At 35.3% G+C, this 14,389-nt stretch overlaps 2 protein-coding genes across 8 annotated transcripts; both read right to left on the bottom strand.

Annotated features, from left to right (window-relative positions):
* Window positions 1-753: 753 nt before the first annotated feature.
* Window positions 754-8,246, bottom strand: LOC107717281 (glucuronokinase 1-like). The gene is made up of 23 exons (XM_016523979.1): window positions 8,088-8,246; window positions 7,782-7,888; window positions 7,640-7,684; window positions 7,295-7,448; window positions 6,384-6,455; window positions 6,034-6,122; window positions 5,221-5,377; window positions 5,058-5,135; window positions 4,427-4,518; window positions 4,243-4,348; window positions 4,083-4,162; window positions 3,851-3,919; window positions 3,680-3,740; window positions 3,573-3,589; window positions 3,110-3,167; window positions 2,922-3,014; window positions 2,781-2,841; window positions 2,199-2,312; window positions 2,060-2,117; window positions 1,863-1,931; window positions 1,669-1,732; window positions 1,449-1,520; window positions 754-930 (listed from the first exon to the last, which is right to left on the bottom strand). Exons 1-23 carry the CDS (start codon window positions 8,142-8,144, stop codon window positions 844-846), a joined length of 1,860 nt encoding a protein of 619 aa, XP_016379465.1. The 5' UTR covers window positions 8,145-8,246; the 3' UTR covers window positions 754-843.
* Window positions 8,247-9,652: 1,406 nt separating this feature from the next.
* LOC107717282 (upstream stimulatory factor 1-like) lies at window positions 9,653-13,250 on the bottom strand. Of its 7 annotated transcripts, none has more exons than XM_016523980.1 (11): window positions 13,175-13,250; window positions 12,679-12,748; window positions 12,528-12,577; window positions 12,288-12,433; window positions 11,897-12,010; window positions 11,654-11,804; window positions 11,431-11,518; window positions 10,480-10,538; window positions 10,305-10,399; window positions 10,099-10,227; window positions 9,653-9,775 (listed from the first exon to the last, which is right to left on the bottom strand). In XM_016523980.1, the coding sequence occupies exons 2-11, from the start codon at window positions 12,684-12,686 to the stop codon at window positions 9,686-9,688; spliced, it is 930 nt and encodes a 309-aa protein (XP_016379466.1). In that variant the 5' UTR covers window positions 12,687-12,748; window positions 13,175-13,250; the 3' UTR covers window positions 9,653-9,685. The 7 variants fall into 7 exon arrangements, with proteins under 7 accessions (XP_016379466.1, XP_016379469.1, XP_016379468.1 ...); XM_016523983.1 differs by having other exon boundaries at window positions 11,464-11,518; XM_016523982.1 differs by having other exon boundaries at window positions 12,318-12,433.
* Between the last annotated feature and the right edge of the window lie 1,139 nt (window positions 13,251-14,389).

The raw sequence follows: 14,389 nt of genomic DNA, 5'->3' as shown, positions 1-14,389 counted from the left end.
CTAAAAGTCTAAGAATGATGACATTTTACCTTTTACTGTCACACATACAATAACAAGTAAATGAACAAAATAACTGCATGTATTTACAATTGCTTAGTTATTTCAATACAAATGTAAAGTGAGTGAAAGGATTTATTTGATTCATTCACATATTGACTTACATATATATGATAGAACTGTTGAAATTACTTGGTAGTGTTGACCTATAATAATATATAGATTTAATTGAATAACACCTTCCATTCACAATCACGTCTACTGGAATAAACACTTTTGGCTCTGCACGAAAATGTCTTTACGACACAAGAACAGGATGGGTGTGAAAGACTACCACTGCAAGGTCAACTGTTTCTCATTTCTATCCAAAACATACAACAATTGGAGCCCCACCCTCTGCTAAACAGTGACCTGTGATATATTAATCTGAAATAGGAAAACAGTGACGACTTCATCTAAACTCAAGCTCAAAACTTAAGTCAACCTTAAAAGGAATAGTTCTCCCAAAAATGAAAAGTCTGTCATCATTTACTTACCCTCAAGTCATTCCAAACCTCTCTATGATTTACTTTTTTTCTATGGAACACAAAAGAAAATATTTTGAAGAATGTTAGTAACCAAACAAATTGGCTACTATTGATTTTTCATTGTATGGACAAAAACATAGTAACAATATCTTCTTTTATGTTCCACAGAACAAAGAAAATCATACATGTTTGGAATGACATGATGATGAGTAACTGATGACAGGATTGTCATTTTTGGGTGAACTATCACTTTAAGGAATGTTCCTCTTGTGGAGTCTTTATAGTCTTTATAACACAGTAAATCCTTTTCACTGATTGATCAGTTCTGACCCTGTACTGATGGGTCATAAGGCACAATAAAACAAAACACACATCCTGCCTCTTGGAAAGCCCTCTTCATCTCCACCTAGTGGTAAAACATAATAAAGATTTATACACTAGGACACAAAAATATTATATGTATAATGTGCAACATTGCTAATAATAAGAAATGTTTTTTTAAGCACCAGATCAGCCTGACACTGCATTTTACAACACATTAAACTGTAATAATATTTCACAATATTACTGTTTCTGTATTTTCAATATTCAATTCAATTCAATGTATCTTTGGTGAGCAAGAGAGACTTCTTTCAAAAACAATTTTAAAATCCTACTAAACGCTAGTGTATATTTATGTTTGACATAATTTTGTATTCATAATGTCTAAATATAGAATGATTTAAATTATAAACCAAACACACTGAAATGGTTTACTGATACTATATCTAGAGCAAAAATATTGAGGTGTGAATGTTGTCATAAAAAACCATTTCCAATAGCACATGAACAGCTCTGAGCAGAATCTCTACAGTAAGTTGTTTCCTCCTAATTACGGTAATTCACACATAATGTAAATTAAATTAAAAACAAGATCCACCATACCAGCCGTTCAGTGTCCATACACAATCCAACCACAGCACCACCACTGCCAGGCAATTTGACTGCAGATCCAAACTACACAGACAACAAAGACTCATTCAGATGTGCTGCTTGTTTTCTGGAGGTCAAATTACTTCTAATGCCATTAGTAGTGAATTTGTGAAAAACTCAAGGTAAAAGTTACAAGATCTTTAGGAAATGATGCATTGATGCATTCATTTACCTGTCTCGCAACCTGTACCATTTTCAGACTTCCAGGGCCCAAACAGTCGTCAGTATACACCGACCTGATGGACGAATTGCAACTTCAACACTAGCATTTTTAGCAATTTATAAATTAAACTGCATTAAAAACATGCAGTCAAACTTCTATTCAGCTTTGTTTGAGAGTTTGATGGCTGGAATAAAGCATCATACCGGCGTAGCTCAAAGTTTTCATCCATGAGCTGTGCAAGTCTGGGCCAGTCTTTACACTGAAAGGCAGCCCTGTATAGAGTAAGAAAATCAACTTTTTCATTGGCCGCTTGTTATCCTGAATGAACAGTAAAGCTACAACTGCATGAAAAGTGAAACACTACAATAATTGAAGGACAAATACTCAAAGATAAACCAACCGGGCTTGGTCTGTGAGTTCAGCAAATGATTTCATAGCTTCAACAACAGCAGATTCACCTGATCAGAAAGAGGACAACTTATGAAAGGCTTTATTTATTTACAATTAACACATAAACCAGGACATAAAGCAGGACTTACCGTTCAACCAGCGCTGTCTAACATTACTGTGAATTCGTCCAGAATCACTTGGATTGCCCAAATAGGCTAGCCAGAACCAGGGAAGATCGCTCATGTCTAAGGGAATGTACTCTCCTACAGAAATTAATATTGACATATTGTAAAGCCTCTTAAAATTGAAGTTTCTATTGCTGTACAAATACAGTACTGTTTTCAACATTGATCATATTAAGAAATGTTTCTTGAGCAATAGATCAGCATATTATAATGATTTCTGAAGGATCATGTGACACTGAAGACTGGAGTTATGATGCTGAAAATTCAGCTTTGCATCACAGGAATAAATTGCATTTTTAAATATATTAAAATAGAAAACACATTTTAAATTAGAACAATATATTTCACAATGTTACTTATTCACAATATTATTATTTTTTTATTTTTTTTTGTTAAATAAATGCATCCCTGTTGAGCCGAAAATACTTCTTTCAAAAACATACACAAATCTTACCAACCCCACACTTTTAAATGATCCCAGGTGTATATACAATGAAAAATTTTATTTATATTGCCCAGGATATTATTTAGGTTCAAAAACAGTACCAAAACCCCGCTCATCCATCAGCTGTTTGTTGAAGTCCATGTAAACCAAGCCTTCATAGACCTATTAGAAAGTTAATACAGAGACAATCATGTTCCACACAGTGCAAGTCAGATGAGCCAAATTAATATGAATATGCATACCTGCACAACCCGATCCTGTAGACCAGCTGTGATGAACAGCTCATTAGTCTCTACGTTGAGGATAAAGTTGGCTCTGATTGGTTTAGGAAGATCCTGTCCCAGCATAAAATTTATGTAAGATAATAGTTTCTTTTAATATAAAAAAGAAGTTCTAAATTGATCCACTGATTGGCGAATGCTGAACATACGTTGTCTGTAATGTTGTAAAACTTCATCAGGCACTTCAAGGTGGCAGACACAATCGCACTACACAGAAAACACCCAAATGATAATGTTACAGTATTAAAATTTGATCCTAAAATTTGATGTTACAGTATTAAAATTTGAACAGTGTTTCAAATCAAACACCCACTTCCAAGATCAAACACCAAGTGTACTGAAACTTGAATAATATCATACATTATGTTACACCAAGGGTGTCAAACTCAATTCCTGGAGGGCCGGAGCCCAACCCTAATTAATCAAGTCCTTCAGGCTTATTTGAAAACTACATGGTTTCTGTGTTGGAACAAAACTCTGCAGGGCTCTGGCCCTCCAGGGATTGAGTTTGACACCCCTGTGTTAGACTGTAAATCAAAAAGGCAATGAATGAGTTTGGGAGAAACTGGCTGTTAATGTTCATTTAGGTTTGTAGTCAAATGTTCAACTCACCTACTGCCAGCTAAACCCTAAAAGTCAAAAGAAATGTAGTACAAAGTTATTCCATCAAAATAAACTTTAGATAAACAACTGTAAATTATATTAATAATAAATCTTACCACTTGCCGAGGAATGTTTGTGTCATACTTGAGTGTAAAGTTCTGCTTGGACAGAGCAATGCTGTCAGCATAAAAGAGGCAAAAAAGACACAGAAGTCAGTGTCTTAATAGAAAATGGTGAATTTTCATTTCATGCCGACTTATGTTTACAATTAGATTGCAACATCTCACCCTTGTTCAGAGCAGAACTGGTAAAACTTTTTACAGGTGGCTTGTAGAAGTCTCAGACCTCCCAAATAGCTGGAAGATAATTAAATGAATAATATTAATTACAATAATTGGTTTTGTTGTACCACAAACATTCTGCAAACCATCTCCTTTTCTGTTCTACTAAAGAAAGTCAGATGGTTTAGCAAAGCAACGCAATAAAAATCAGAGACAAATACTACATGATTGGACAAACCCTTCTTTCCGGCTGATCCGAAAAAGATCCTGCAAGCTTCCGAACTCTGTGGGGTCATTCAGAGGATGAGGTAGAAGAACCTTGAAAAATTAAAGAGATGAGTGAAGAACAGTGATTTCCTCGTGTCCTTGATGTCTTATCTCAATCTGTTCTTATTTACCAGAGTCTGGCTCTCCATAAGCGTGACCTCAGCCCAGAAGTTAGCGATGCTCATAGCAATAGTTTTCCCATTGAAACCATCAGAGGGGTTCCCCATGAGTCCAACCCTGTGAGTCAACACACAGACCTATGTATACAATGAAAAGTAGGCATTTGTGGATACTAGCCAATGTGTACTGCCTGACCTGGCAAATGAGCGGCATGTAATGGGTTTAGATGGGGACAGCTGCTGCTTTGAAGAATAGTGTGCGAGCCATTTTGTGTAATCAGACAGACCCTGTAATAACAGATGTTAAAATGCTCAAAATGCATTAATACAACATTTATGTTTAGAATAATGTGGTACACACTAACATTCAAACATTTGATTTTAAATTGATGCTTGCATTCAGCAAGGATGCATTAAATGAAAAGTGACAGTTATTTATAATGTTACAAAAGTTTTGTATTTCAAATGAATGCTGTTCTTTTGAACTTTCTATTCATCAAAGAATCCTGACAAAAAAATGCATCACATTTTCAACAAAAGATATTAAGCAGCACAACTGCTTTCAACACTGATGATAATACATGTTTCTTGAGCACCAAATCAGCATATTAGAATGATTTCAGAAGGATCGATCATGTGATACTGAAGACTGGAGTCAAATGAAGACTTTTGATCAAATAAATGCAGCCTTGGCGAGCATAAGAGACTTCTTTCAAAACCATATTAAAAGATCTTACAGACTCCCAAACTTACATGTCACAAATATATCATATAAAGTCATATAAATATAAAACATTAACCCGAAATAATGCTACATTTGTACCCACCACTTGTCCAATTAGTTGAAATCCTGTTGGTAACTTCATCCCATAAACAGGAACTTTCTCCTCATTTATAAGCCATTCCTACAACCATTAAACATCTCAAGTCACACAAAACAAAGTCTTGATGCTTTACTTTTTTAAATTCAAAGATAAGTTAAACACTGACCCAAAATGTGCCAAAAGTTCTATCATTAACATCAGGGTGTTGAATGAGGAATTCAGAGATGTACAGTAAGGACTCTTTGCGTAGGCAGTAGAAAACCACACTGGCCAGACGAGAAGCAGTGACTCCCTCCTGAGGCTTCTCAAAGAATCGCATGACCCTGGTGTCAGCACAGGTTCAGAGGTTTGTGGTGAATGCTTAAACCAGGGGTGTCCAATACTTCTCCTGGAGGGTCACTGTCCTGCAGAATTTAGCTCCAAACCCAATTAAACACACCTGAACCAAAGTAACCAAGGTCTTCAGAATTACTAGAATTTTCCAAGCAGGTAAAATGGAGCTAAACTCTGCAGGATCTTGGCCCTCCAGGACCAGAATAGGACACACCTGGCTTAAACTTTGAAAAGAAAGTTCTATTTACTTGTCACTTTAAATTTTAAATGACAACAATTTACATATGCTATTTTCAGTATCCGTCTACATGCAATTTATAATGCCAAAAACATATTTCCATTCTATGACAAACTGAACTGACTAACTAAGTTATTTAGAGTGCAAAAAACTGCCATGGCACCCTAAATGATAAAAAAAAAGTTTATTGCTTGGTTATTGTGATTTATGATAATGTAAAGATTTCCATATTTCCATTTTATGACAAAATGAATGGACAATAAAGCAATAAACCCTGCTATTCAGAGTGCAAGAAAATAGCCAAGTGCAAAAATTATAAATAATCTGCTAAGCTTTGTTATTTTTATAATATCATATCAGAGGGTACTTCTTCCATGAAAACCACAACAATGTGTCATCATGTCTCACCGATGGGTGTTTGGACAAACTTCAACAATTCCTCTGGTGTAGCTCTTCTCTCCTGACTCCAGCTCATAATATATAGCAAGTTCTCCAGGCTGAAATATTAAATAGGTAATGAGAATTACAATTGAATAGGAATTACATCAATTATTTCAACAAGGTAAATGAGTGGAAACATAGATAAAATAGTGATGAGTGAGAGTAAATACAGTTGTGTGTGTGCAGTATGAGCATAAATGCGGTAATTACGGGGTATGGCGCAAGCGGGAAAGTACAAATCAGTATGAACCTGGTTGGGTCACTGTGTATGACATCTCACTTGTAACAACACAATCAATAGGATGAGTCTCTCTTACCTTAGATCTGAAAAAGCGAATGACTTGTGCAATATCAAAGTTCTGATCAGCACAAAGCATGTCTCCTGCGATCTGTAAATGCAATATGTGAATTCACAACTAAAAACAGCCATTCCAATTTAAGATTTAAAGGAATAATAAACCCAAAAATAAAAATTTCCTTACAATTTACTCACCCACAGGCCATCCAAGATGTCGATGAGTTTGTTTCTTCATCAGAACAGATTTGGAGAAATTTTGCATTACATCACTTGCTCAACAATGGATCCTCTTAAGTGAATGGGTGCCATCAGAATGAGAGTCCAAACAGCTGATAAAAACACCACAATTATCACAATAATCCATGAGTAATCAACACGGCTCCAGCTGCTTGTTTGTAATAAACAAATCCATCATCACAATGTTCAAACCACATCTCAAATCACTGCTTCCAGCTAAAATATGGTTTTTAATAGAGGCTCTAATCTATCAAATTGATTTCTCCAGTGAAAAAGTCGTCTTGCCTGAGAAATATGTACAGATCAAGCACCGTTTACAAGCGAAGACAGTTCAAAACAGCTCTAAACAAAACATGTTGGTGGATTTTGATATGAGAGGACAATAGAGGATGGACTTTTTCACGCATTATTATGCATTATAGACTCGTATGGCCAGAAGTAACTAAAATGTATTAATGATGGATTTGTATCTTAAAAACACACATCTTTTCACTTTATAAGGCGTTAATTGATAGACTGGAATTGTGTGGATTACTTATTGTGATGCTTTTATCAGCTTTTCGGACTCGCATTCTTACGGCATCCATTCACTGCAGAGGATCAATTGGTGAGCAAGTGATTAAATGTTAAGTTTCTCCAAATCCGTTCCAATAAAGAAACAAGCTCATGGATGGTTCTGGAAAAAGCCCATACCACCATGATGTCATCTTGTAGCTGTCGGCTTCGGATGGCCAACTCGAGATCTGCGACAGCCCCAAGTCTGTCGTCCAAAGTAGTGCTGCCATCATTCACAACATTCTCCACTGGAAAGTCATTTGCTGTTGCCCACCGTTCATAGTGCTTGTATCTAAATTGAATGCAGTTTTGAACCAACATACATTCTGAAGTAAGTTTAATGGGTGGTATTGTGTATCCTAAACATTCAAAAGAAGCCAAGCCTCCTGCCCTTATTTACACAAAAGAAAATGTAAACATTGCAAAAAAAAAAAAAAAATCAGGTTGGCATGAATAAATAAATGACAGCAAAATATGCCTTACTTATCAGCATTTGTAACCAGATAGACTTCACTGAAGAGCTGGCGCCTAAGTGAGAGGGTAAATACTGTGTTGCATTGGTTTGCATGGAAAACACCTTTTAAAATTATTCTAAAAGTACAGCACAACAAATATAATGACTCACGTGTTGACGGTTTCCCACCAGAAATCCAATATTTTCTTTCCCCCCACTCCAGGTAACAGAGCTTTGGGCACACCGGTCAGATGAGCATACAGACCTGTAACATCACTCTTGCGATACAGAGACAAGTTTAGTGAAGCGCAGCATTTCATTGCAACCTATTCTTATCTGTAGCACACTTTCTCCTTCTCTTCTCTTTCTTGTTTTGAATATAAATTTATAACGTGGCAAGTCCACACGAGCGCCAAAGTTAAGAAATCATAACAGTTTTTGTAGCTCAGATGAAAACGTTTATATTAGTTGATTTACCTTGATCTGTGTCTCTAAAATCGTGCCGTGTCCTGCAACTAACAGTATGCAAATCATTATTCTGGCTTATATATTTGAAATAGCAACACATAATCTTTCCATCACAGGGTTTGCGGAAAGTCCATAGTGCAACTAATAACACAGTTACAACCGAGAAGTGACTCGCGTCACCGGAAGCCATGCAAATCCTTAAAGAAACAGTCTCGTAATTTATTTTTTAATATGGCAAGCCGTTTTAACATTGTTTAAATTAAACGAGCTCGTATTTGTTTCTATACGAGTGTAATTTTTTTTTTTATTACTAGAAAGTAATCTAATAGTGACTAGTATATCATTAGTTAGATAGTGAGTATTTAATAGACAAAAAATTATTCCAAATAGTAATAGTTCATATTTCACCCGTTATGATTACTTTTTATGACTAGTCAGACGGCTGCTTTCTATGAATCAACTGAAATACACACTGGTATCTAATACATTGTGTCTGCTGAATTAGTACTAGGTTACCTGCAAGCGATAATAGTAATGAATAAAATCAGAATACGTACCTGAAACAACTGGAAAAGTTCAAGTAAACGGCATATTAATTAGAAGTTAATATTGGAATTCTGAACCACAGATCCCCGTAGATGTCAATGGTCAAATTTGTTAGCAGTTACAATGGAATAGTCAATGGTCATTATTGGGATAGTAACTAGTAGCAAAGGAATAAGTACTAGTACATGATGAATACGTACAAATACAATAGCCACCATTGGAATAAATACTAATGTCATAATAAATACATACTGGTATCTGATAAATAGTTACTAGTAAAACTGACAAAAACACTACTCACTATTGTAGTAATGTTAAAATGGCTTGCCCAAATGTTCATGCTGATAGAGGAAGGTCTAATATTAAAGGCAAGTCCGGGCAGGCTGCAGTTCTGCATGAACCTTGATTTTTTCAGTCTTGAACCTTCCAAATATTTGGTATTAAACAAAAATAGACAAGAATATCTCCAGGAATGGGAGATAGCTTGTCTATTTCTGTTAAATACTAAATATTTGGCAAGTGAAAAAGCGGAGACGTTACAACAAAACATTCTTAGACCACAATTTAGAAGAATAGCGTAGTGGGGAAATGTGTCATTTATTTCAGTACTCTGCATAGTGAAATCTACTACGACCATGTTGTGAATTGTCAATTAACAGGCAGTTATTTGACATGCTCATTATTCAGACAAATTAAGTTGGAAAAACCTGAACCTGAAAAGTATGAAATATATGAAAATGCATTCATAACACAAAGATTTAACATTAATAATTTCCACAAAGTTTAGAAGTAACAGTACAAAATAAACACATTTCTCTGACCTGTCCTGGTACATAAAAAATGAATGCTAAATTACAAGAAAGTATGGGGGACACAAAAAAGAAAAGTAAAATATGTACATAAGGCAAGATCCCAATGGAGAATCATCACCGGTATGCTGAATACTGCATTATGTAAGTCCTGCATTGATCAAGGTTGTTTAAAAACATCAGAAAATTGAATCTCCTGCACTGAATGTTTTTCGATCTAAATTTCCAAAACTCCAAAATCCTTTGAACTCTTCATTGGGAATCTGCACTCGCTGCTGCAACTATGCCATGCTGCCGGAGCTGGCTCTTCAAAATCTGATTCTTAGATTTCCAATCTTCCACCTTTAAAAAAAAAAACATGACAAAACAACAAATCAATCAATGAGATCAATACAATAGAGAGAAATAAAGAAATGAAGAAAGTGATAAAGACAGACAGGAAAACAGAGATATATATAGCCTAAAATTAAGAACTTTTCCAGGTGGTATTGGTTTTTCCATATTCATTTTGAGATTTAAATGTGAGTTTAAATTAATTCAAGTAAAACCAGGATCAAAACAATGACTAAAGTGCAAGTGAATTATTATTATATAAGCCTAAATTATTCAATTAAATTAATCTAGATAATAAAAGTTATCCCTTATTGGTGCAACCTGTAAAATACCTCTTGCCTTAACAGCTGGTTATCCATCTTCAACCTGTCAAGGCTGTTCAGTTCATCTCCTAACCGGCTGTTACTTTGTCGCAGCTCTTGAATGTAATCGCAGGCCTTTGATAGGATCCCACCCTTACTCTGTAACACACACAACAGCAAAATCAGATATAATCCAGAACTTCCTGCACAATTTTATTCACAAAACTGACACATACCTGTCCAGTTTTAGTGGAATCGATGGTGCAGTCTGGAATTGTTTTGGAAAGCTGAACAATCCAGTTGTTAATTTTGTCTCTACGTCTTCGCTCAACTGTCAAGTGGGTTGGAAATAATCACTTGCAAATAACTTACACATCTAACTGTATGTAATTTTCAATCCTTTTCAGTTACCTTCATTGTGCTGAGCTCGCCTTTTCTCATCTCTAGAAGTCCTTGGCCCCTCTGTCTTACTGCAAATATTTAAAAAGTACGTTACAATAAATGTTTTTGTTCCTTGGGTTCATTTTGCTCCTACGCTAATCCATTAATTCAGATGTTCAGTCAACAGCTCATTTAAACACACTATACACTACAGGTCAAAAGTTGGGAATACTAAGAGTTTTCTTTATTCTGTTTTGAAAGAAGCCTCTTGTGCTCACAAAGCTGCATTTATTTGATTAAAAATACAGTAAAAAAATCTTTTAAAATATTATTACAATTTAAAATAACTTTCAGCAACCACTACTCCAGTCTTCATTGTCACAAGATTCTTCAGAAATCATTTTCTTTTATCTATCTTACCCCAAACTTTTGAATGGTAGTGTTATCATGGTTTCCACAAAAATATTAAGCACCACAACTGTTTTGAGCAGCAAATCAGCACATTAGAATGATTTCTGAAGCATCATGTGACACTGAAGACTGGAGTAATGGCTGCTGAAAATTCAGCTTTGCCATCACAGGAATAAATTACATTTTAAAATATATTATACTAGAAAAGTTATTTTAAATTGTAATAATATTGCACAATATTACTGTTTTAACTGTATTTGTAATCAAATAAATGCAGCCTTATTGAATATCATAGAATTTGTTTAAAAACATTAAAAAATATTATTTATTTTAAACTTTTGACTGTGAGTTTATATTACAGTTTAATATAAAATAGACTTATGGCATACCTATACTGACGTCAAAATCATAAATTGAGTTCATTATTTTTAATCCATTTATATTCTTTACATTATTCTTTTACATTATACTGTATGCGGTCACAAAAAAAAGAGAATGCAAATAAAGATAGCAAAACAGCAATAACTGAAAAGAGAAATGTATTAAACGAGGCTGGAAAAGCAACATTACGCATTGTAAGGTTGTGTACGAGGTGCAATAGACCTCTGGTTGGCTCCAGTAAGGACCTCCTGCGGGGACATCATAACATACAACTGACCTAAAGCAAGACCAAAAAACAAATTAACAAAAAACCCAGGCTGTTTTGCAACAGAAGTGTTGCACTGTAAAGTATTCATGTGCATAATAGCAATTGAAATACATCATTTATGCTAAAAATGGTTTGATGATGTACCTGCAGGAGCACTTTGACTAAGCAGAGCATCTGAGGCCTGAACACCGGTCACCATGGTGCCAGCCGCTGCGTCTGAGATAGTAGCAGGGTAATATGTGTAATGGGTTTCTGTGCCATCGCACTCCAACCCTTCAGACTGAGAAAAAACAGCCTGAAAAACAGATTTAAATCATATTGAAATGAGATGTAAAAAGGTTAAATTCTATTCATCCATGTCAGGTAAAATAATAAGCAATTTTCCACCTGTGTAACAGGCTGTGTTGTAGCAGGAAACCCTGTCACTACACTAACAGCTGTTGCACCATCAGTTTGAGCTTCCAGCTGTCCATCTGCGACTTGGATTACTCGATATGTAACCTGAGGAAAATTAAAAGGATGTTATGTTATGAAATATAATCTTACACTTGTCTGTAGAAGCTACCTACAGTGAAGAAAGAGAGATCACTGCTAGATCTTTCTGAAACATCATCAGAAAGAACACTCAATGGGAACAATTTAGGTTGGTACATCCGTCTGGAATTGACAGCACTGAATAACATTGTAAAATGGTTCTCCATTGTCATCATCACCAGATGTAAACTGGGCCTAAATTCTCACTCAGGTTTGAATATAACACTTCCTCCCCATCTCCTACCTGCCCTGAGGGAGGGTACAGCTCCCCTACCTGCCCCCCAGCTCCCTCGGTCTTGAAGAGATATTTAATCGGCTGCTCTGAGGAGAAAGTAGAAGCAGACTGAATAGTTGTGATTGCCGATGGGTCCTCTGCAGTAGCAACTGACCCTGTGATAGAGAAAACACACACATACACACACACACCAATTCTCAAAATTTATTTAAAAATAAACTGACATTACTGCATCGTGCTTAATCTTACCTTCTTCAATGACTGGAACATTGACATCAGGTTCAGAACTTTTCTGTTGTCTGGAAACACAGCATTTTACATTGCTGAATATTTAGTTAAAATGGTGGTATTACAAATTGTATAGTTCAAATATTTAGCTGCATTAATACTTGCTACCAACCCTTTCATATCCAGTCAGTATGTAACTGGTAAAATGTGTCTTCACTCCCTGTTGCCTGATCAAACCTGTACTGGATCCAACAGATGAAACCAATAATATAAACGTTAACATGAAAATGCTTGTGTGTGAATACACATAATAACAATTATGAATACACATAATAACAATTAGGAACAGAACTGGCCAACAGGAGTCACTCGTTACATTAATACTATGGTTTTGTATTACACGGTAAATATTTTAAAATAAACACAAGGCTAACTAAATTGTGCATACAAAAGGATTTATAATCCATTCAAATTGATATTATATTTGACTCAGTTGCAAGGTTAGCTAGCTAGCTACCAGTGCTATCTGGCAATCTTACAGACAAAAAAAAACATAAATGTTTTAAATGAGCCGCGTACACGAATAAAACACTTGCATCTACATATAGCCATCATAAAATTGGTGTTGGAATAAGCAAAAGAAATATGTGATTTCATTTATTTCTCACCGTTTACTTTTCTTGTGCCCTCTCTTGTTTACAACAGCAGCAACCGGAGCGGGTAGCTTTCTGCGCAAGCGCACAGAGTCGACTCAGTGGAATCACACAGGAGGGTTTTACGGAACGGAACCTGGACTGTTTGTATGCGTCATTTTCTGTCATAAGCGTTTTCAATAAAATCGCCTTCTTTTGTTGAACCTCAGAAAGTGGAATGTTCAAACTTGTTAAGGTCTGAATTAAGCAACTTCAGTTATCGAATAAGCTTGTTCTAAACTCCTGAAACATTGTTGTTTCATATTTTAGAGCAGTCACTGCAATTTATGGAAGAACTCAATTAAATCTGTATGTGGGAGTGTGTGTGGAAAAAATCAGATGTAACCTCCTTTGTAATCCTTAACATTTTCATAAGTAACTGTAATTTAATTACACATTTTTTCTTAGTAACTGTAACTGATTACAATTACTTTTATTTTGTAATTAAATTACGCAATTCCGTTACATGTAACTAGTTACTCCCCAACACTGACAGTTATCGTATAAATTGTCTGAGTCCGAATTTGAGTGTCGCTTCTGTTGTCAAATGTATATCTGAAGAAAACGCTAGAGAGCGCTGCGGGGTCGATCAAAAGGACTGTCTTCAGAAAAAGCCAAATGAAGTAACCACTGAGCTACACCAGCGCAGGAAACATTGATCTGGGCTGTTTGATTCGTGTTGTTGGAAAATCACATGAAAACTTTTATGATGTTCTTTTTTTACTGTTTATCAAATAATTGTTAAATTACTTACAAGTCTCAAAATGCGGTAACACTTTACAATAAGGTTCCATTTGTTATGATTACTTAAGGTAGAGTGGTGGAAAATGCCCCCTTAAAGGACTGCTGTGTATTTTTTTCCCCCTTTGAAACAAAAGTTAAATATGTCTAGAATTCTGAAGATATAATTATATTTTCCTTAAATAGCATGTACTTCCTTCCTAACTACAGGCCATATACCTAACTGACACTTTTTTACTTACTGCTGAAAATTAGATCACTTAACGTGAAATCCGTTTTCTCTACATCACCAGTGAGCTTCACAGAGAATACTTCTACATCACTCTAGTCAACATACTCCAGAGCAACAACAAAAACATTTCTTTACTTTATATAGTGGTTATTTTTGGAAACAGTTGGCTAACTAACAATGAACAGTTTTTATTAAAGATGAATAAATACTGTAACAAA

The sequence above is a fragment of the Sinocyclocheilus rhinocerous genome, unplaced genomic scaffold, assembly GCF_001515625.1.
Source record: "Sinocyclocheilus rhinocerous isolate Xijiao unplaced genomic scaffold, SAMN03320098_v1.1 scaffold1893, whole genome shotgun sequence".
NCBI lineage: Eukaryota > Metazoa > Chordata > Actinopteri > Cypriniformes > Cyprinidae > Sinocyclocheilus > Sinocyclocheilus rhinocerous.
Note: the sequence above shows the minus strand (reverse complement) of the source record. Positions and strands in the feature narration are given on the sequence as shown.

Coding starts and splice junctions, on each gene's coding strand:
- LOC107717282 (XM_016523980.1), bottom strand. Junction 11,805..11,896: donor CAACACAGCCTGTTACACAG/GTGGAAAATTGC, acceptor TCTGTTTTTCAG/GCTGTTTTTTCTCAGTCTGA. Junction 9,776..10,098: donor ACCAGCTGTTAAGGCAAGAG/GTATTTTACAGG, acceptor TTTTTTTTAAAG/GTGGAAGATTGGAAATCTAA.
- LOC107717281 (XM_016523979.1), bottom strand. CDS start 8,144: ATGATTTGCATACTGTTAGTTGCAGGACACGGCACGATTTTAGAGACA. Junction 4,163..4,242: donor TTATGGAGAGCCAGACTCTG/GTAAATAAGAAC, acceptor TAATTTTTCAAG/GTTCTTCTACCTCATCCTCT. Junction 2,842..2,921: donor TACAGGATCGGGTTGTGCAG/GTATGCATATTC, acceptor ACTTTCTAATAG/GTCTATGAAGGCTTGGTTTA.